The sequence below is a fragment of the Dermacentor albipictus genome, chromosome 3 (assembly GCF_038994185.2).
Source record: "Dermacentor albipictus isolate Rhodes 1998 colony chromosome 3, USDA_Dalb.pri_finalv2, whole genome shotgun sequence".
Lineage (NCBI taxonomy): Eukaryota > Metazoa > Arthropoda > Arachnida > Ixodida > Ixodidae > Dermacentor > Dermacentor albipictus.
Window position 1 is genome coordinate 186,052,739 of NC_091823.1, and position 21,679 is coordinate 186,074,417.

At 47.0% G+C, this 21,679-nt stretch overlaps 1 protein-coding gene across 1 annotated transcript in view; it reads right to left on the reverse strand.

Moving 5' to 3' along the window:
* Positions 1-921: 921 nt before the first annotated feature.
* The window catches only part of LOC139057673 (nitric oxide synthase-interacting protein), a 141,639-nt gene continuing 120,881 nt past the window's right edge, over positions 922-21,679 (reverse strand). The window contains exons 7-8 of the mRNA XM_070536371.1: positions 16,967-17,075; positions 922-1,095 (exon numbers count right to left, since the gene is read on the reverse strand). Coding sequence (XP_070392472.1) covers positions 1,024-1,095; positions 16,967-17,075 — 181 coding nt within the window. The 3' untranslated portion in view covers positions 922-1,023. The remainder of the gene's footprint in view (positions 1,096-16,966; positions 17,076-21,679) is intronic.

Below are 21,679 nucleotides of genomic sequence, written 5' to 3' on the forward strand. Positions count from 1 at the left end.
TGTTTTTCTGCCTGGTAACAAGAAATAGATACGATTTCCTTTTTATTATGACAACTTGTTCGCACATCCTTCCTTTTATATTCTTTGGCACTGTCATAAACATAAAAATAGTTTCGTTTTTGTCGTGGTTCTAGTTGTGTTGTAGGTTCTAACCACTCACAGTACCTCTATCCATATTGGTAGCCGTGTTAGTCAGGTGGCTATACTGCACCTTGTTGCAAACTCTAAGGCGACTCAGTGAGGCCAGTCACTCTCATGGTGCACAATGATGTGGCCGATGTGCCCCCAAGCGTGACTTTCCCTCTTCATCAGTGTAGTGCTCGCACTCGTGCAAGCCTGACAAACTCATTCAATTGACAGAACCAATAAGCACCTTTATTCAGGGCACCTCACATTATTCACAAGACAAAGGGCACACGGTTTGGCAACTGCCAATCAGCAATATGCCAAGGTGGGACATAATCCACATACACGGTGAAGCCACCTTCGAGCATTTCAGTCAGGTGATAGCACAGTGGCATCATTACCAGGTTGTGGATTGAAAACACTGTGCCCTGTGGCACTTGTGATTTCTTTGGTGCAGAGAGCGTCTGTCCTACAGCGACTTCAAATTTACAGTCATGGAGAAAGTCGTGTATGCCCAGCGTTTGCCTGTTATACTGATGTCAGTTGCAGAAGCCAGGAATGGAAACGCCTTTTTTTTTTCTTTAATGCTTGCATGAAACCAGGCACACTGCCACAAGTATTTTGAGGCTTACCTGATTAACATTACACAAATGTGCTTGCAATCTTAGTGGAGGAATTATCTAGTCTTCATACCCTTTTTGATAAGGTGTATGCTAAACACAATCCACAAAACTGCTTCAGTGAGGAGAAGCTTCGTCATTTAGTCACAGATGAAAGTGAAGACAGCTTTCAATATGCAATCTAGTTTCATTCTATTTATTTGTTACTCAAACTTTACAGGTGGGTGCACACTGCAAAATGTGAACGAAAACATGTCCAGTATAGTATGCTCTTGCCTCACACAGTCATCACAGGCTTCTTGACCTTGGCATCAAGAGTGAGGTTGGTGCTTGAGTAGCCAGTGCCGCCCTGTCAAAGAAAATAAGCCATTATCAGGGCCAGTCACAAGATATTCCACATACCTGAGAAAGCTCTAAAACCTAGTCTGTCAGGAAGTGCTTAAAATAAACATGCCAGTGGAGCTATTAAGTCTTATCAAGAAATTTAATGGCCTTAAGAAAATTAGGAACTCGCACTAGCGAACAAAGTTCTTCACCATCACCCAATGAAGAATTCGTAAAGTATGGAAAGATGTTCCCAGATTCATATGCTATTAAAATGTATGTGGCAGTCAGTGAGATAACATTCTCTGCATTCACACTGACACAACAAGCAAAAAATTCCCTTTTTGTGTCTGCATTACTATGTTTCCTTTGTTCCAAGAGCAAGTGAGGCCACACATTTGGCTGCCCAATGTGGAGCTCTTGAAAATCTGGACAGTTTCGCTTGGTAAGGCAAAGTGCAACCTTTGTTTGAATCAAACAAGTGCAGACATAGCATGGATTTTGATTGCTAGTGTCAGTGGCATGCTTTCTCAAGAACAAAGTGATGGTTTCTGTGGCATCTTTGAACTTGTCAACATGCTAAGCCTTTTTGCAAGTGTATTCAGAAGTATAAAAAATGTGTGCCAGATTGATTAAAATAATAGGACGTTACGGCGGGCTAGTTGGTTCATAGCTTAAGACGTTTCTTTTAACTGCACGAAAAACGACCCACGAAGGAAACACACATCACATAACAAGCCATTAAAATACCCCCAAAAGCTAGGATGCCATACAGACATACATTGTACGCACATGCAGAACACATAAAGAGGAACATATCTATGGGATAACAATGGGACCAAATTTTAGATATCCACTGGACATCCATTTACTATATGCTTCAGGCATTTTTAGATATTCATAAAACACCCATCAAAATTACGTCAGATGCACATTGCATGAAAGTTTAGATGTCCAAGGAATGTTTACAAAGTTTATAGGCATTGTTTGTCACACAGAACTTTCGTAATGACTACGCCTTTAATACACTTTTTAAGTGCACGATGCAGCACAGTTGGCACTTACTATAAACAGCTTTATATTTCAAATAAAATGGTGTTTTACGAATTGAAAGCCCCCCTACTTACTGTAATGCCTTGTTGGCTTTATGGGTAAAGCACAAGCAAAGTCAATAAAATAAGTAAGTAGAGCAGTCTTAAGGCAGGTAAAGCACAAATAAAACATGAACAACATTAAGAATGAGGACATATAGAGGATGTCCTAATTCTTTCCGCTGTCCATTTGCGCTTTACTTGCCTTAAGATGTCCTCGAACCAACTTGCTCAGATACAGACCCTAGTTCAAAGAAAATGCAGTTAAACCTCAACATAACAAAATTTTCAATCTAACAAAGTATTTGTAGGAATCATCAGGAAGGCGGTGGCTGAATACTGCACCAAGGATAACAATTCCTATTCTGGTGAGGGAGCGTGTTTGTTTAAGCTAAATGGGCCTTTCTACTTGAGTTGTACTTGTATTAGTATAGCCCCACTCGCTCTCGGCATCTTTTGCCGGTGTCAGGCGTCACTCCAAGCCTGCAGATGGTCACTAGAGGAGGTGAAATTCAATCTCACTATCGTAAGGGGGAAAAAAAGTCTTACAGAAGGATTTGAACTTCGGACTATGGCAACTGAGCATTCGACATAGCTAAGTCAGATAAACCCGTAAGGGGCAAGGCTACCTTAGTGCCAACAAGTAAAGCGCAGATGGCCCCACACGCCTAAAAACTTCTTCGATTTGTACACAATAGATGGGTTTAGCTGATCGCAAGGGGTAACTCAATATAGAATGATTTCTAAGCGGTTCTGGCCTTGTAGTTCCGGAATTCTCGCATGCACAGGCAGACGTGAACTTGGCTAGGCAAACTACACAGGCGTTCTGACGACCTCGGACAGCACTTAAAACGAGTAGACATTGAAAGAAAAAAATTGAGATGGGCAGGTCATGTAATGCGCAGCTTAGATAAACATTGGACCATTAAGGTTTCAGAATGGGTACCAAGAGAAGGGAAACGCAGTTGAGGACGGCAGAAGACTAGGTGGAGCGATGAAATTAGGAAATTCACTGGTGCTAATTGGAATCGCTTGGTGCAGGACAAGGGTAATTGGAGATCACTGGGAGAGGTCTTCGTCCTGCAGTGGACATAAAATAGGCTGATGATGATGATAACAATGATCAAAGTGTCTAATACCCGTGTCACACGGGCGTTTGGAAGGCCTTCCAACCGATAGTCAGTTGACTCAAAGGTCAAGTTCGAGCTGCCACACGGGCCGTTTCGAAGGCCGTCGAGTCAATAGTCTATCGAGTCAACGGAGCACCTTACAACTCTATCGAAATCTCGACGGCCTTTGAGCAACGGAAGCGGAAACAGCGCGTACATGCCCTCTCGTTCACAGTGTGCTCGTACTCACGGTTAGAAAAAAGCATCAAACCAAAATGCACTAAAAATACTATATATGAGTGTTATTAATTATTCAATAAAGTATTTTTGCCACTTGACATGTGCGAACACACACCAAAACGGCGGCCGCATCGAGCGGCGAAAGCGTTGCCGCAGTTTCGCTACTCAACAACTTGAAAACTAAACATATATGTATGGCGATGTATAAACAAATGTTTGTGTATAAACAAACAAAAGAAATTGTAGGGCTTTTAAGAGGTTTTAATGTTGTTTAACTTTTCGTGACATGAAAACGAAAATAAAGATCCGCAGCGCCACACAATTTTGCGAGTAACGCCTGAACCGCTCAACGGCCTTTCAAAAGTGCCGTGTAGCAGCGCGACAACTCCTTTGAGTCGATAGAGTTGTGGCGTTTCGAAGGCCGTCGACTGGAAGGCCTTCCAAATGTGCCCGTGTGACACAGGTATAACTTTTCATAACCTGTCCACAGCACACCATGTATTTAGAACCTCAATATAGCGAACTTCGTATGCGATTTTGATACAACGAAATTTCGCTTGTGCGGCAAAGGAATGGCGAGAAAATAAATGGAAGCTTCCTTGCATGCAGATGAAATGATTAGGAAGTTTTAGATTAGGGGGCGCAAGCGGCTTGTGTATGCAAGATGCGCAGTAACGTGGCCCCTAGGTCTTGCGTACGCAAGCTGCTTGCGTCCCCTAATCTAAAACTCTCTACTGAATCCCAAGCGGCTGCTTGTAAGCACACCTCTGAAATCGCGCATGGCGTGACAAGAGCGATAGCTGAATTGGAGCTGCATCATGTTCCGTACAAAGTCCCAGTGCACTAGGATCCTATTGCGTCCCGCGTGCTTTAGTTGTGAGTGAAAGTGTGCGAGGGTGAATAATAATAATAATATTTGGGGTTTTACGTGCCAAAACCACTTTCTGATTATGAGGCACGCCGTAGTGGAGGACTCCGGAAATTTTGACCACCTGGGGTTCTTTAACGTGCACCTAAATCTAAGCACATGGGTGTTTTCGCATTTCGCCCCCATCGAAATGCGGCCGCCGTGGCCGGGATTCGATCCCATGACCTCGTGCTCAGCAGCCCAACACTGTGCGAGGGTGAGACAAGATGGCGGCTTCAAGAGTGCTGCCTTCCTGCGTGAGCAGAGGGAAAGAGGGGGAGGGGAGCTAGCTCGCAGGAAAGCGATCAAGAGGGCGCAAAGGCCAGGAGGGGGCGGGGTTGTAAGTTGGCGTGCTCGCAATTTCTGGCGCGCGTCTCGGCCGTGGCTACGCATGGTTGTAAGCGCGGCTGAGCGCATGTGCAGCCGTGCACACTGCTTTAGAGGTAATCTGCCACGTATGGAAAGAGTGGGCGTGCCGAGATGGCGTGGCATCATGTAGGCTCTCTTGCCGTGCATTTATTATTGGAGGTTGTGTAATCTCGAGTTTCAGTGACTCGTTGGAGCGAGAGGCAGACGAAGCATTCGCTCTCTGCTGCCGGCACTTTTTATAATAGTGTTGCCCCAGTGCAGGCGATGCTATCAGCCATGGAGGCGGAGTGCACACGAAAGCCTGGCTGGCTCCACTTTTTTTGTACCACCTATATGAAGATATAGTCGACGCGGCAAGAAGCTGTATCGCTCGTCACCGATTCCTAAATTCATCAAAATGATTTGTTTTCTCATTCAAACTTGATTTTTTTTTATTGCTCGATAATTTGCAAAATTCTGTGGCCTCTTCCCATGCAAGAAAAATCGATGGGTGACTGTACTTATTTACATAAAAGGTCGAATTTCAATATAAAAAAATTTTTATAAGGAAGCAAATTGACGATTTTTACCTACTTCGTTATATTGAGGTTTAACTGTAGTGCACTTTGGGGCTACAGTAAATATGAGGTTGTGTGAGGAATTTGGAAAGGAGTAATGGTGCTAGCACTAATTTTCATAAGTTCAATTCTGTGGATAAGACAACTTTTTCGGGTTGGTAGCAGATCAATTGATCAAAGGTCGATGGGCCTATTGGTATTGGGGTCCCATGGTGAAATCACAATGAGGCAACGCAGACTAGCATGGACTGGGACTCTTTTGAAGATAGAGAAGCACTGAGCAAAATTTGTTTTGAAGGAAAACGTAGGAAGATGAATGAAAAGAAATGGGTGGCTAAAGTGCACACATATCTGTATTTCAAAAGCGTGGACACAGAACGGAGGAAGAGGTCAAGAAAATTGGCAACCAAGTACAAGGTTACTTAAAGTGTAAATAGACATTACACAGTTGTCAAAAATAAACTGAGAGGAGTGCAGACACTTTTAGAATAAGGGTGCAAATTAACACAGGTGAAGGAGAAGGCATTAATCCAGTCAGCTTGAGCCCCTCTTCTAAAAGCTATGTGTAACCGCATAACCCAATAAGGAGATAGTAAATTGTATGCAAAGAATGTTAACAAAAAAAACTTGGATATTTACAAATACAGCAAGACAGAAATCTAGAGGGAACAACTGTGCGATAACACAAAGGCCTTGGTACTTGAGGCCCTAGTTGATTGCCTGAGGACCAAACATATAGACCGTATGCATAGTGCTGACAGCCCTGTGCACTCATGGGGTTCCTGCTAAGATTGTGAAGGGTATACATGCGGGCAAGAGCACTACGCAGGATGCATGCAGGCAGTTTGTGGATCGCATGGGCTCTGCTACAGGTCTTGTGGTGGGTGGAGTGTTCACCAAACAACATGGCCCTGCGAACGCAAGCTTCAGGGTGTCTACCAAGTTGACATTTCCAAATTCCCCGAGTTTTCCAGGTTTTCCCCGAGTGCCTTTGCGAAATTCCCTGAGTGATGCAGAACTATGTTTTATGTCAAGACGGGCTGGAACCATATCGCCCGATGCTCTCACTCTTTCGTAAGCATAAGAAATTTTCTTTAAAAGAACCGACTTAATCCAATTTTAATACTGAGTAGTGTTTATGTTATTCAAAAAAAAGAAGAGAAGGGAGGGGTTAGTAAAATGCACAGCAAATAAAATGTCTTCGAAAGAAATTGCAAATTGAGTCAGACATTCTCAAATACAAATAAAAAGGAGATGCATACAGAAGCAAATATTTTCGAATATGAGCTACTTATACCAACTGATAGCAAGCTCAGTGGTATGAGGCCCGAATTTTGTCACAATTGAGTCTCTCTCAACAGCTCATAAGTCAACCTCAACTGTCCTGACATACAGCTCGCACACGACGCCTCAGTGTTGTGTTTCACGGCTTTAAAGAGTTTATTTTGGTTTGTTTGAGGGACACCTGCATCTCGGCGTCAGCCAAGAGTGTTTTTTGAGCTCAGGCTCCTTCAAAGAAGCACTCGCATACTTCATTCCCCGTTCATTCCTCAATGCGTTGGTCCTTTCTGTTCTCATGCTCCTTCTGTTGCGCATTCGCACTACAGACCATTTCAAGCATACAAGCATTTCAAGGTCAGTTTACAGTCAACGTCCAATTTTTCGGACTCCCTAGGGGCCACGAAAACTTCCGAAAAGTCAGGCAGTCCGAAAAAATAAATGCATGTCTTTTACTGCTCTTAAGGGCTCAAATCGACACAGGCACGTCTGGAAAAGCTCTGAATGACTGTCAGTACACTTATTAGGCATAGTGGGGCCCCTACTGTGACAGGAGAGGGTGGGTGCATGCATGTAAAATTGAGGAATACGTACTGTGTCCCGTGACAATTGCCCCTTCCTATGCTTAAGCTTCACCGCAATACTTTTGCTAATGCTTCACTCCGTCACACAACTGTACTGAGACAAAACTAACTTTCAGGAACCAGCATTATGGAATGCGTCGTGCTTTCCGAGCTTCGAAGCCAAAATTATTGCTGACAGCGGAGAAATGAAGAAACACTGCCCCGTACGGCAAGCAGCTTAATAGCGAACATCGAAGAAGCTAGGCGTAGCGTTGCCGCAGTGGTGGCTATGGCTGCCAGCGGATCTGCGTGTGATAGCGCCGGTTCAAGGCGGCGAGGTAATCAAAATGGCAGCGGTGGTGGCTCTGATTATTGCCGTTTCGGACCTGCGGTCATGCAGAACGTCCGGAAAATCGGACGCCAAAGAGTTCTTGCGTCCGAAATTTCAGACGTTCTGATACATTGACTCTATGGGATACGTGGTGGTGCCGCGAAGCCGTCCAAATTATCGGGAATCCGGAAAGTCGGTCGTTGACTCTACACTGGCAACTCCTCCAGCCGACGACAGGGCATCAATGACGATTCGTTACAATTCCTGTCTGTTACTCGAGCCAGCATTACCGCGACTTTCGACCCTTTCAATAAAATTACAGCTTATTTTTTCCTGATGGAGGCACAAATTCCCTGAGTTTTCCCTGAGTTTTTCCAGACTACTAAAAATCCCTGCGAATTCCCAGTTTCCCCGGTTGGTAGACACCCTGAATATGGACCTATGTGCACAGTGCAAAAGACGAGGACTGAAGGAAGAACACAACACAGGCACTGTGTTTTTGTTCTTCCTTCAGCCCTCGTCTTTTGCGCTATGCACACATGTCGATATTGAATCACCAATGCCCAAGCTTCCACCTTAACATGAAGTCAACCGTGAACCGCAACTAGGAGTCACTGATATTGATTGTAAAAAGCTAATCCTATTTCTATCGTGTTTGCGGGTGAACCATTCAAAAATGCTGGGGGAGAGGGTCATCTTCAGGGGCTCTATGCAAAATTAAAAAGTTAAATTATGGGGTTTTACGTGCCAAAACCACTTTCTGATTATGAGGCACGCCGTAGTGGAGGACTCGGGAAATTTCGACCACCTGGTGTTCTTTAACGCGCACCTAAATCTAAGTACACGGGTGTTTTCGCATTTCGACCCCATCGAAATGCGGCCACCCGCCGTGGTTGCTCAGTGGCTATGGTGTTGGGCTGCTGAGCACGAGGTCGTGGGATCGAATCCAGGCCACGGCGGCCGCATTTCGATGGGGGCGAAATGCGAAAACACCCGTGTGCTTAGATTTAGGTGCACGTTAAAGAACCCCAGGTGGTCAAAATTTCCGGAGTCCTCCACTACGGCGTGCCTCATAATCAGAAAGTGGTTTTGGCACGTAAAACCCCAAATATTATTATTATTAGAAGTGCGGCCACCATGGCCGGGATTCGATCCCGCGACCTCGTGCTCAGCAGCCCAACACCATAGCCACTCAGCTACCACGGCAGGTTGGCTCTATGCAAGAAAAGTGGGATGATCCTGGCTGCCCACTGCACATGCATTGCAGGGGCACGTGAAGCCTTCTCGCAGTGGACTAGAAGGCAACGCTGTTGGTCATAAACATCTATGACCAACCTGTCTCATTTTGCTTAAAGTGTTTCAAGTATGAGGAACACATGACCATTGTTATGCAGTAACAGACAGCTGACAGCAAGACGCAGTTTAAACATGGAGTCAACTGTGAACTGCAACTAGAAGTTACTGATATTGACTGTCAAGATCAATGATCAAGCACGCATTTGCAGGCGAATCATTCCCAAAGGCTGGGAGAGAAGGTCCCCTTCGTGGGCACTATGCAAGAAAAGTGGAATGATCCTGACTGCCCACTGCACATGCATGGCAGGGGCAGGCGAAGCATGTTCACACATTACAGCTTGCCTTTTCACAGTGGACTAGAAGGCAATTGGCATCGAGCTCCACCACTGAAAAAGCTGGCGCCACCATCGGCGTGACGTGCTATGAGGAATCACGTGGACATGGCGGCCGCGTCGGGTGCTTCAAGAGCACCGAAGCGAGCTGAAAATGAGTTTAAGTTCCCTCGTACGTTGCGGTCCTCATTTAGTGGCGAGATTTTCCCGCTTCGAGTGTCTCCTTTACAACGCTTGAAAGCACTACAATAGGTAGTGGCTGCCTTTGAAGGCGCACAACATGGTAGGCTACTGCTCGGTGACGCAGTGCCGGACGTACGATGTCAGCCTTATTCACACGTAGCTGCAGGACAAGAAGCTGCGTGAAGCTGGCTAGTGAAACATAAAACCGGCACACAGTCATCGGCTACAACTCGGGTATGCAGCAAGCACAGACGCAAGGAAGATTTCTGCCACGACGCCGGGTCTGCTATGTTCAGAAAACGCGCACTGAGATGATCGCCCGAGTCCACTGCCCAACTACGGTCATGACTGTATGGTCTATGAACTTATAAATGCTATAGATACTGGCAAGTTCACTGGAGTGGAAAGGGAGCGGTAAGAAGCACATTAAAAAAAAGCATGGCACATGGTCATGTTTGTGTTATGAATTAATGCACTGGATTACAAATAAGAAGCAGCGGGAAATCGCACGCTGAGAACACCGATAAACATGCAGTGCGACGCAACTCGAGAAATAATATTGAAAAGTTCAAGAATATAGAAGAAAAAAAAGATTGAATCGTCGCGACGGCACATCACAGTCCCCCGTAGGCATCGAAGTCTCTACCATCAAATTATTTTTGAACAGCTCTGATGGCGCCCACACAACAATGGTTGCTTGTATACTGTCAAATGCTTATATGCTGAGGCCTAAAGCTCATGGCATGATGCGAAAACGCGCACGCGGCGAAAGCGAAACAGTGCGCGGACAAGCATGCAGACGCACAGGCGGTCGCTGTGAACCTGTGCAATCGCTCCACTGAGGCTTCATTCTATTACGCTCCATTTAGTTATACAAATACTATAAGAACATATTTCACATAGTTTGCTCTCAGCATTTGCCTACCTTTCACATAAGAAGCCTGTTTGGGAGACTCCATCGTGGTGACCGCGTGCAGTGGCATTCACTGTACGTATTCGGTAAAGAGATAGCGCCTGTAAACGATTCTGTGCTTTCAGTTTGCCCAAGATTATTATTTAGACAGTAAAAAACTTGTCTCATTTCGAAAGTACTTACAGAAATGTCTGGGAGAGCTCTCGTGTGGTGTTTTCAGTGACCGGTGACAGCTAAACATATGAGGAGCGCGCCACGTACCTCATACTACGCCAGCGAGGCGCTTTCGATAGATGGCGACTCCGTAACTCCTCGCCGCCAACGCTGTTGATCATAAACATCTAAGACCAACCTGCCTCATTCTGCTTAAAGAGTTTCAAGTATGAGGAACACATGCCCATTGTTATGTTGTAACAGACAGCTGACAGTAAGGCACAGTCCAGACATGAAGTCAACTGTGAACCACAAAACCGCAAAAGATACTAACTTTACGTCGTCCGAAGGCAAGAAAACACGGCTGAAGCATCAGATAACCAACAGCCCCTTGGAGACGCAAGTCAAGAACTGTGCCGACGTTGCAGTGCCATCATCAGTTGAACCAACGAACTTCTACAGTGCTTTTCATGCCTCACCACCTGCCTTTTTCTCATAGCTACCAGGGTACTCTGCAAGCTTTAAAGAGCCAGTGCGCACTCATACAGCTCACTTGAGGAGCCTGTAGAACAAAGAACCTGGCTGACAACCTAGAGACACTCACCACAAAGACCACTCGGTTTGTGGATACATATTCAATCAGCCAAAATACTATTAAGCAGGTGGAGGCTTCAACAAAACTTCAGGCCAACTGCCTGGACTGGTCCCAATATCGAGCCGGCAGCGCAACTGCTTCATTAACGAGAAGTGCTTGCCACACAAATATCACAAGCCAAGCATTTTCTTGCTTAGGTAAATTTGTTACCCTGAAAAGCAGTTGGTGAAGACAGCAGCCATGAAATTGGGCATGGTTCATGAAAGAGATGCCTTGGACGCATATTGTCACATGGTAGTGACGGTGAAGAAAGCAGCAATACGGTGGAATACAAAACTAGCTTTTATTGGGCGAACCTGTGCCCACAAAAACAGGCCACACTTATAGCACAACGATAGCGGCGAACACGGTCGGCGATCGTCGGAAATCTGATCAGCGGGTCAAGCGCGTCGGCTTTTATAGAGCAGTCGTTGAATGTTCCAGACTAATCGTTCGGACCCACGTGCCTTCCACAAAGTTCTACACCATTCGCATCAGGTGATGAAATCAGATAACATAAGGTTCGGCGACAACAGACAGTGGATAGAAGCATCGATAACTTTCCAGAAACTTCGGATACATGCAGACGCGTCCCACGCTGTGCGATTACATTTGTTAGGCGGCGAAACGGGGTTGCCCGATAAAATTAAGTACACGTGTCGATACCCCCCTCTTGAAAAGCATCGTCCCGATGCTACAAATATAAGAGAGCGAAACACAAAAGAACACTTATTAAACATAAGTAACAAAACAACGAAAAGAAACAAAGTCCATGGTCAGTTACGCGAAGCCCCAAAGTTCATTAACGCTGGTAGTACGGCTTGAGTCGCACAACGCGGACTATTTCAGGTCGTGAGGGGCGCCACTGTGATAGCGAAATGCTGTCTGGCACGACCTTATAGTTCCGTGCACCAATACGTCGGATGATCTTGTACGGTCCGAAATCGCGACGCAAAAGCTTCTCACTCAGTCCTCGTCGGCGTATAGGGGTCCAAACCCAAACACGGTCACCGAGATAATACTCGACGAAGCGTCGTCGGAGGTTGTAGTGTCGGCTGTCAGTCCTCTGCTGGTTCTTGATTCGCAGGCGGGCGAGCTGTCGGGCTTCTTCGGTGCGCTGGAGATACGTAGCGACGTCAAGATTTTCCTCGTCAGTGATGTGCGACAGCATGGTGTCGAGCGTCGTCATCGGGTTCCTGCCGTCAACCAGCTTAAATGGCGTGATCTGTGTTGTTTCTTGCACCGCCGTGTTGTAACCGAACGTTACGTGCGGCTGGACCGCATCCCACGTCTTGTGCTCGACGTCGACGTACATTGCTAGCATGTCGGCGAGGGTCTTGATCAGGCGCTCCGTGAGACCATTCATCTGCGGATGGTAGGTAGTTGTCCTCCTGTGACTTGTCTGGCTGTATTGCAGAATGGCTTGCGTAAGCTCTGCTGTAAAAGCCGTTCCTCTGTCGGTGATGAGGACTTCTGCAGGGTGTCTACCAAGTTGACATTTCCAAATTCCCCGAGTTTTCCAGGTTTTCCCTGAGTGCTTTTGCAAAATTCCCTGAGTGATGCAGAACTAGTCTTATGTCAAGTCGCGCTGAAACCATATCGCCCTATGCTGTCACCCTATAGTAAGCATATGAAAAAAATTTTAAAGGAAACCGACTTAATCCAATTTGTTATTCAAAAAAAGAATATAAGGGAGGGGTTATCAAAATTCACAGCAAATAAAATGTCTTCGAAAAAATTTTCAAATCGAGTTAGACATTCTCTAGTACAAATAAAAAGGAGATGCATACAGAAGCAAATATTTTCGAATATGAGCTATTTCTATCAACTGATAGCATGCTCAGTGTCATGCAACTGTCCTGACATACTCTCAGCTCGCACAAAACGCCTCAGTGTTGTGTTTCACTGCTTTAAAGAGTTTATATTGGTTTGGATGAGGGACACCTGCATCTCAGCATCAGCCAACAATTTGTTTTTTGAGCGCAGGCTCCTTCAAAGAAGTGGTCGTTCATTCCTCAGTGCGTCGATCCTTTCTGTTCTCGTCCTCCTTTCGCCGCGCGTTCGCCCCACGGACCACTTGAAGAATGCTCTTGGTCAATTTAAAGTCAACGTCCAATTTTTCAGACCCCCTAGGGGCCGCGAAAACTTCGGAAAAATCAGGCAGTCCGAAAAAATAAATTCATGTCTTTTACTGCCCTTAAGGGCTAAAATCGACACATGTACATCTGAAAAAGCTCTGAATGCCTGTCAGTGCACTTATTAGGCATATCGGTGCTCCTACTGTGACAGGTGAGGGCAGGTGCACACGTGTAAAATTAAGGAATACATACAGTGTCCCCCGACAATTGCCCCTTCCTACGCTTGTTACGCTTCACCGCGTTACATGACTGTACTGAGGCGAAGCAGACTTTCGGGAAAGAGCATTATGCAATGCGCCGTGCTTTCCGAGCTTCGAAGACAAAAATATTGCTGTCAGCGGGGAAATGAAGAAACACTGCACCGAACGACAAGAAGCTTAACAGCGAACGTCGAAGCAGCTAGGCCTAGCGTTGCCGCAGTGGTGACTATGGCTGCCAGCGGATCTCCGTGCGAGAGCACCGGTTCAAGGCGGCGAGATAATCAAAATAGCAGCGGTGGTGGTTTTCATTAATGCCGTCTCGGACCTGCGATCACGCAAAACGTTTAGAAAATCGGACGGCGAAGCGTTCTTCCGTCTGAAATTTCAGACGTTATGATACATTGACTCTTTGGGGTACGTGGTGGTTATAGTGTACTAGAACATTATTCTAGTACACTATAGTGGTGGTGCCGCGAAGCCGTCCGAGTTATCGGGAATCCGGAAAGTCGGTCGTTGACTGTACACTGGCAACTCCTCCAGCCGACAACGATTCGTTACAAGTCCTGTCTGTTTCTCGAGCCAGCATTACCGCGACTTTTGACCCTCTAAAAAAATTACAGCTTATTTTCCCTGATGGAAGCACAAATTCCCTGAGTTTTCCCTGAGTTCTTCCAGACTACTCAAAATCCCTGAGAATTCCCGGTTTTCCCGGTTGGTAGACACCCTGCTTCTGGAGCACCATGTCGCAACAGGATGTTCTCGACGAAAAATTTCGCCACTTCGGCTGCACTGCCTCTCGGTAGAGCTTTAGTTTCAGCGAAGTGGGTGAGATAGTCCGTCGCCACAACGATCCACTTATTTCCGGATGTTGATGTCGGAAACGGTCCTAACAAGTCCATCCCGATCTGCTGAAAAGGTCGGTAAGGAGGCTTGATTGGCTGTAGTAATCCCACTGGCCTTGTTGGTGGTGTCTTGCGTCGCTGACAGTCTCGGCATGTCTTGACGTAACAGGCGACATCGGCGGTTAGGTGCGGCCAGTAGTACCTTTCTTGTATCCTCGATAACATCCGGGAGAAACCAAGGTGCCCAGCGGTCGGATCGTCATGTAGGGCGTGCAGTACTTCTGGATGCACCGCCGACGGAACAAGAAGGTAGTTGGCACGGACTGGTGAGAAGTTCTTCTTCACGAGTAGGTTGTTTTGAAGCATGAACGAAGATAATCCATGCTTAAATGCCCTAGGGACAACGCTGGTGTGTCCTTCCAAATACTCGACTAGGGCTTTCAGCTCCGGGTCCCCTCGTTGTTGTTCGGCGAAGTCTTCCGCGGTTATTATTCCAAGGAAGGCGTCGTCATCCTCGTCATCTTGCGGCAGCGGGTCAATGGGGGCGCGTGATAGGCAATCAGCATGTGAGTGTTTTCGTCTGGACTTGTATGTTACAGTGATATCATATTCTTGTAGTCTGAGGCTCCACCGTGCCAGCCGTCCTGAAGGGTCCTTTAAGTTAGCTAGCCTACACAACGCGTGATGGTCGCTGACCACTTTGAATGGCCCGCCATAGAGGTAAGGGCGAAATTTCGCTGTAGCCCAAACGATGGCGAGGCATTCCTTTTTGGTTGTAGAATAATTGCTTTCCGCTTGTGACAATGACCGGCTACCGTAAGCTATCACGTGTTCATGTCCATCTTTTCTCTGGACTAGGATGGCACCAAGGCCTAGGCTACTGGCGTGATCCTACTCCGGGTGTGCCCGCATGCCTTCCACAAAGTTCAACACCATTCGCGTCAGGTGATGAAATCAGATACCATAAGGTTCGGCAACAATAGACAGTGGATAGAAGCATAGATAACTTTCGAGAAACTTCGGATACATGCAGGCGCGTCCCACGCTTTGCGATGACATTTGTTAGGCGGCGAAACGTGGTTGCCCGATAAAGATAAGTACACGTGTCAATATAAAGAAACTCAAGGAAAAAAAGCATGCGGACTTCCAAGTGTGGTAGGTCGGTTGCTGCATCTCGATGCAAAGTCCGTTGGGGCGACACCTGATGCCCTTGTCTCTTGCTGCAGCACGGGTCTTGTAGAAATCAAGTGCCGTTACACTTTGCGAGATGCCGAAGCAATTTCTGACCTGAAGACATGCTTATGTGATAGTTATAGTGCAGTGCAACTGCAGAGAGACCATGCATATTACTGTCAAGTTCGGACATAAATAGCTATCTGTGAGGTGGAGTTTTACGACTTTATTGTCTGGGCACCCAGTAAGACGGGATAACGCGTTCTGCCAGAAGATATTTGGTGGTGCAAGAGAGCTCTTTACAAAGGCCATTTTGCCTGAGCTTTTCTGTAGATACTTTACAAGGCAGTAAGTACCTGAAAGCGAAGGCCAACCAGGCTGTGCAGTGTACTGTTTTTGTAAAGGACCAGAGACTGGGAAAATGAATGATTGCATGTGACAGCAACAAGTGCCAATACAAGTGGTTTCATTTTGCATGTGTCTCTTTGAAACGAGCACCAAAAAACAAAGCATTGGTGTTGCCCAGATCGTAGTGTAGCAGTACACAAACAGAAGGAACAAGGAAATGGAGAAAATCAGTTAAACGCCTAAACTGGTCAGACATTACTTTGTATAATTTTTCTGCTGTGCAAAATATTTTTTTTTCTTTAATTTACTACAGATGTGATGTGACAGTGAGAAGGAAAGAAACTATTTAGCAATACCACACAGATCCCACTTTGATGCTTTATAGTGCACTGTCTATTTACATGACCTGTTGCAAGCACAATCATACCTGTTAACATTAACTATTTATTTATTTGAACCTATGAGGACGAAATCCATGCTGAGTGGGACAAATAATATGTTTACCTAAAAACTGACTGCGCATGTGTGGCCCTCTGCTCCCTGGAAAACCTTTAATTAAACTCCGCAGTCATAAGTGAGCGTCTGTCACTCTGTTTCTTCCCGCCCAAATTTCCGCTCAACAACACTACATGATGCACCAACTGGCCCAACAGTCTACGCTTCTACCTTAAAATTCCTGCATGCGTGTACAAATTATTTTCTCAACCAAAGTATTAAATATGCTCAGAACAGATATTGGTGTATGGTTGTTGGGGGCATAAAGATCTCCTTCCTTATAACTTGGTACTACTTTTGCTACTTCGAGGGTGTCAGAGTATTTTCCTGCTTCCAAGAAGTGATTAAACATATGCAACAGATAAATACCTAATATATTTATATTATCTTTCAATAACATGAAAGAAATTTCATCTAGTCCCACCGCCTTACTTACAGAAAGGTTTTTCACTACCATTAAAATATCCACCAACTCTATATGATGCATCGCAAAATTAATTGTTAATTTTTCTGCGTTTTGAAGGGCGAGTCCACATGTAATGAACTATTGATACTACAAACACTTTTCACGGAACTAATTGGGTCTGTTATAAACGGGTTTGACTGTGAACGAAACTTAAAATTCCTGACATGGAGTTTTCATATGCACATACGGGACAAAGCTGCCCCAAGCTTTATGAGCAAGCTTTTAAAGAATCCAGACAATCTACCCACATACTTTAGGCTGACACAACATGTACTTACCCTCTGCAGAGGGATAATGTCAGATTCCTTGAGCGGCTTGCTGTTGGTTGGGTCCAGCCAGTCTTTCTTCAGCAGCTTTTCCACACACTCCATTGTGACCACATTGCCCCTGCCATAACAAGAATACTTATAACCACATCACAAAGTTGGCTTTGAAATGAATTTTACAAATAAAAAGTCAGAAAGTGTGAACTAGACGCGGATGAAAAAAGGAACACATACATGTGTACGTACCGTCGAACCACTTATAACGATACTGGTTTTAACAACATATCGGTCATAACAACGAGAAGCCACTGCACTGCCAACTTTTATATGTTTTCCATGGTGAGGAGGAGGAGGAGGAACTTTATTATTGCAGGAACCGTTGCACGGTTTATTCCTGGCTGGTTCCCTCTGACAGGGCTCCACTGGCGATCGCGGCTCGCCAAGCCTGGTCAAGGGTAACCAGTTGGCTTCCAAGGTCCAGTTCGGAGAGTCTCGCCTGCCAAGACCACGTAGTGAGTGTGTGTGTTGTGACTCGTGGCGAAATTGCGTTGCCCGGACAGTCGGTGCATTCGTGTGTTATGTGCGCGAGTGTCGCTGTGTGGTTGCTACACCAGGGGCATATCCACAACGTATATCTGCCTGGGGAGATTGCATGTAGACGAGACAAGTGTGGGTATGTGTTAGTTTGCAGGCGGCGCCAGTCCCTTGCCTGGAGTTCATTGATAGCTTTGTGTGGGGGGAGCGTATTGTTTTCTTTCGAGACGTTGGTGCTGTAGTATTTGTTGACTTGTCGTTAATAACTCGTGGGTCGCTCGTCGGGGGCTGAAGAACGGTGTTATCTGCCGCTCGGCTAGTGAGACCTCGAGCTGCGCAGTCCGCCTCTTCATTGCCCTGCAGGCCTTCATGCCCGGGGCACAAGACGATACTGTGGGTCCATTCTAGTGAGCGACCCAGGATTCAAACGGCTTGTATAGGGAGTGTTCCATTCATGTATAAACGACACGCCGCTTGTGAGTCCATAAGGACGCAGGTGGATTTACGGAAGTGCGAGAGCGATCGCTGCTGCTTCTGCTGCTGCGCTGCATGTGGCGCGGATGGAGGCAGAGGCTACCAGGTTACCCTGATTGACAACGGCGAGTGTGTATTAAATAACCCACTTACTGCAATACCCCGTTGCCACATTATCAGTTATAACAGTGAAGTCTGGCTGCTGGGTAGTGAAATGCAAAATCCTCGAGAAGAAAAAAAAACAGAGAGAAATTCGAGCCACTGCAAGGTGAGCTACTGCTTCAACAGCCACCGTGCACTCATTTTTCAACCATCTCCACGCGCCTCTACCCCGTCGCCCTTCCACCACTCCGAAACATGAATGAACCATACCAACTACGCTGCTCGCAGATTGCTCACGTGTTGCTCGTTGGCTTCTCATTCAGTGCAGTTCTACAAATAGCTTGATTGCTTGCATTCGTCTCTGCCGGCCGCATCAAAATCGTTCCTGGTCACACTGTTTCTCAGCCTCGTTTGACCACCAGTTCGTTTAACTCGCCGCCGAAACGGAAGATGGCTGATGCACCCGCTGATCATTGGTAATGCACGGCGTAGCTGGTGAAAAGAAAGTGTACGGCTATAGATTTGGAAACTAACTGCTTCTAACTGATGAGATGATCATCACAAACGTGCTTGCATCAGATAACCATGGCGACGACGGCAGCGATGACATGGTAGGGCAAGTTGCCTCAACATTGTCCTCATAGGAGGCCCGGCAGATGATTCTTCGGCAGGGGCTTCGTTTTCGCAAGGAACCTTCCATTGCACTACGTGGAGTACCTGTATGCCTTGGAGAAGGATGTCGGTGTGATGTATGGTGCGCGACATGGTGCGGTGTTCGGGACGGTCAGGAGCAGACGACACTGAGTGCACGCGCGCCGATGTGGGAGAAGGAAAACAACGACGCCGAAGAGCGTCCGGCACGAGAACGCGCGGCGCATGAAACAACCAAAGAAGAAAAGCAACCAATCAGAAAAGACCACGGGGCGTTAGGCAGCCAATCCGAGAATGCCAAATCGGCCAGACCAGAAGGAAAAGGCTGGTGCGCAAGGAAGAACGAGCACACGCAAGAGGACACGCAGGGAGACGCCGGGGAGACGCCAGGAGAGTCCCAGGAAGCGACGGCAGGAGGAGGTCAACCACCGGAGCGGGCGTTGAAGATGGGCCGTCGGGTTCCGGACCCGAGCCCACCAGGACTTCACCCGACCGGGGCCTCCTGCCAACCTGTTCCTGTGCGTCGCCCGTCTACCCAAGCGTGCCGTCAGCTCCTCAACGCCGGTGAGCTGCGCCAGTGGGCAGGACGAGAACAGTCGGGCTACGGGCCCGAGTTCTACGCCAGCTGCCCGGCCAGAACGCCGCCCCGTCTATCGCGCCGCCTGCTGCCCGAGGCCGGCGTCCGAGTTTCTGCGCCCGTGGGCGAGAAGGGAACAGTCGGGCTACGGGCCCGAGTTCTACGCCAGCTGCCCGGCCAGTACGCCGACGCCGTCTGCTCCTGCCACCCAGCCGCCAGCTTTACCTCGCCTAGCCAGAGCTGGCGCGCTCCCGGCGCCCGGTCGGTCAGCTAACGCCGCAACCTTTGGTGAGACCGGCGCCACTCCTTTCGCCAGCTTGTCGCCGCGTCGCCACGTCGAGACTCTGACGCGTCCCCGCCCTCGTGGCAAGCCCGGACTCTCGCACTCGTTAACCTCATGCTAGCCCTATGTGTGTTCCTTACCGCAATGTCCGCTTGAGTGTTTATTTTATGCATGCTTTCTGTTTCCTTCTATTTACTTTATGCCTCCTTTTTAGTTTGATTAAAAGTCTCTGTGTGTGCGTCCAAACCAACGGCTTTGTCCTCGATTGGGTTCTCGGAGGCTCCGCCTAGGAGAACCAACCGAGCCATTGAGAACACGAACCTTTGCCCCCATAAGAGGGTCATCACAGTCGGCAAGCTTCACGTAAAGCATGCAAGCCTGACAGGCATAGGGTTTTCTCTTGCAAACAAATGAGAAGTCCATGGCGAGATGCTTGTAGTGATATCTCCTCAGCATTTCTTCTGGACTTCTCCAGCTGACAGGCTGCTGCAGCAGTCTTCTCGCAATTTTTAAAAGGCCCCTTTTGGCGCCATCAAAAGTGACGCCTCTGCGGTGTTCGCATATCGCTTGCCACCTGTGACACCTCTTTGCACTTGTTATAGCAGCGCCATTCTTTAACACTGGCAGCCATGGCTTGTTACAAGCAATCGGAGCGCCCAGGAAACAGTTAAACGAGTGAACACAATCAGTGGTGGGCAGGGGCACTGGCCTCCCCACCATTTTCTTACATCAGCTCTGCCATCCCCTTATTTTGATTTTTTTCATGCAGCCTGGTTGTAACAATTATCGGTTATAACAATGGGATTTTCATGGCACTTGAATATTGCTGTAAGTGGGTTCAAATGTATTCAAGCGAAGCTTTCTTTGCCTCTTCCTTCGACTTTCCGACTGCTGCTGCTGCTGCTGCTGTCTGGCACACTGCGTCTGGGGGGTGGTTCAGAGCATGTGTACACATGACAGGAGCGAGTTAGAGAGGAATGGCAATGCGAGAAACTCTTTTGGACTCCGCTGCATTCAATGTGCACAATGCCCTCTGGAGGTCTCTGGGAGTCGCCACATTAGCCTCTTGACAGCTGTATCTATCAGTCACTCCCTCATAAGTATTGCAGAAACTGCAGCACTTCCCGTTCTACTCAGGGGACTCAGGGGAGTCCACAGGGGACGTAGATAGAAAAAAGGAAAAGACATGTTATCCTGGAGGCTGTTAGAATCGCTAATCATTCAGTTGATACCAGCTATGATGAACTGGACAGCAGGGACTATACCTGTCATTTACACATGCTCGTTATGTCACATGCTGGCTACATAAGTGACGGCAATTTCCTGTCCAACTTGGTGAACAAGGAACCTGTACGCAGTTCCAAAACATCAGATATTTCATCCAACTCGGTCAGTGACCATGATTTTTCTCACTCCATGCCTGACCAGACGAACTTTCGTCAAATCCATCATTAAGATAGAACTGTTCCCATACGAGGAGGGGAGGTGACGTGAAAGGCCAAGGAAACCCTGCTGCTATATGACAGCGGTTGCTCGGAAAATGGATAAGCCTAAGTTCAAGGTACGCTACTACCGCTACCATGCTATTTCTGAAAAATACACACCATGCAAATATGTCAACCGGAAAAATTACGCATGGTGTGCAGAAGCAGAGCCGCATTACTTGAAGCGCACCACAGTGTTCAGGTGACACTATGGAAGCAGTCGACCGTCAAAGCAACACTTCTGCGCCCGCTGTGGTAACTTTGTAGCTATGGCATTGCTAGAGGTCACGGATTTGATCCCAGCTGCGGCGGCCGCACTTCAATGAGAGGGAAATAGAAAACACACGGGCACATAGATTTTGAATGAATGAATGAATGAATGAATGAATGAATGAATGAATGAATGAATGAATGAATGAATGAATGTTTGATGTTTAATGGCACAAGGGCCAAATATGGCCAAAGAGCGCCATGCCTGTGGTAATGAGTTTGCAGTGTAGTGATGAGCTCTATGAAGTTGGTGTGACGTGGCTGAAGAGGGGCCTTAAGAATGATCATTCTAAAATGTGTAAAATTTGTATTATAAGGTTATGGCCGTGACATGTGATGTGTACTATGAA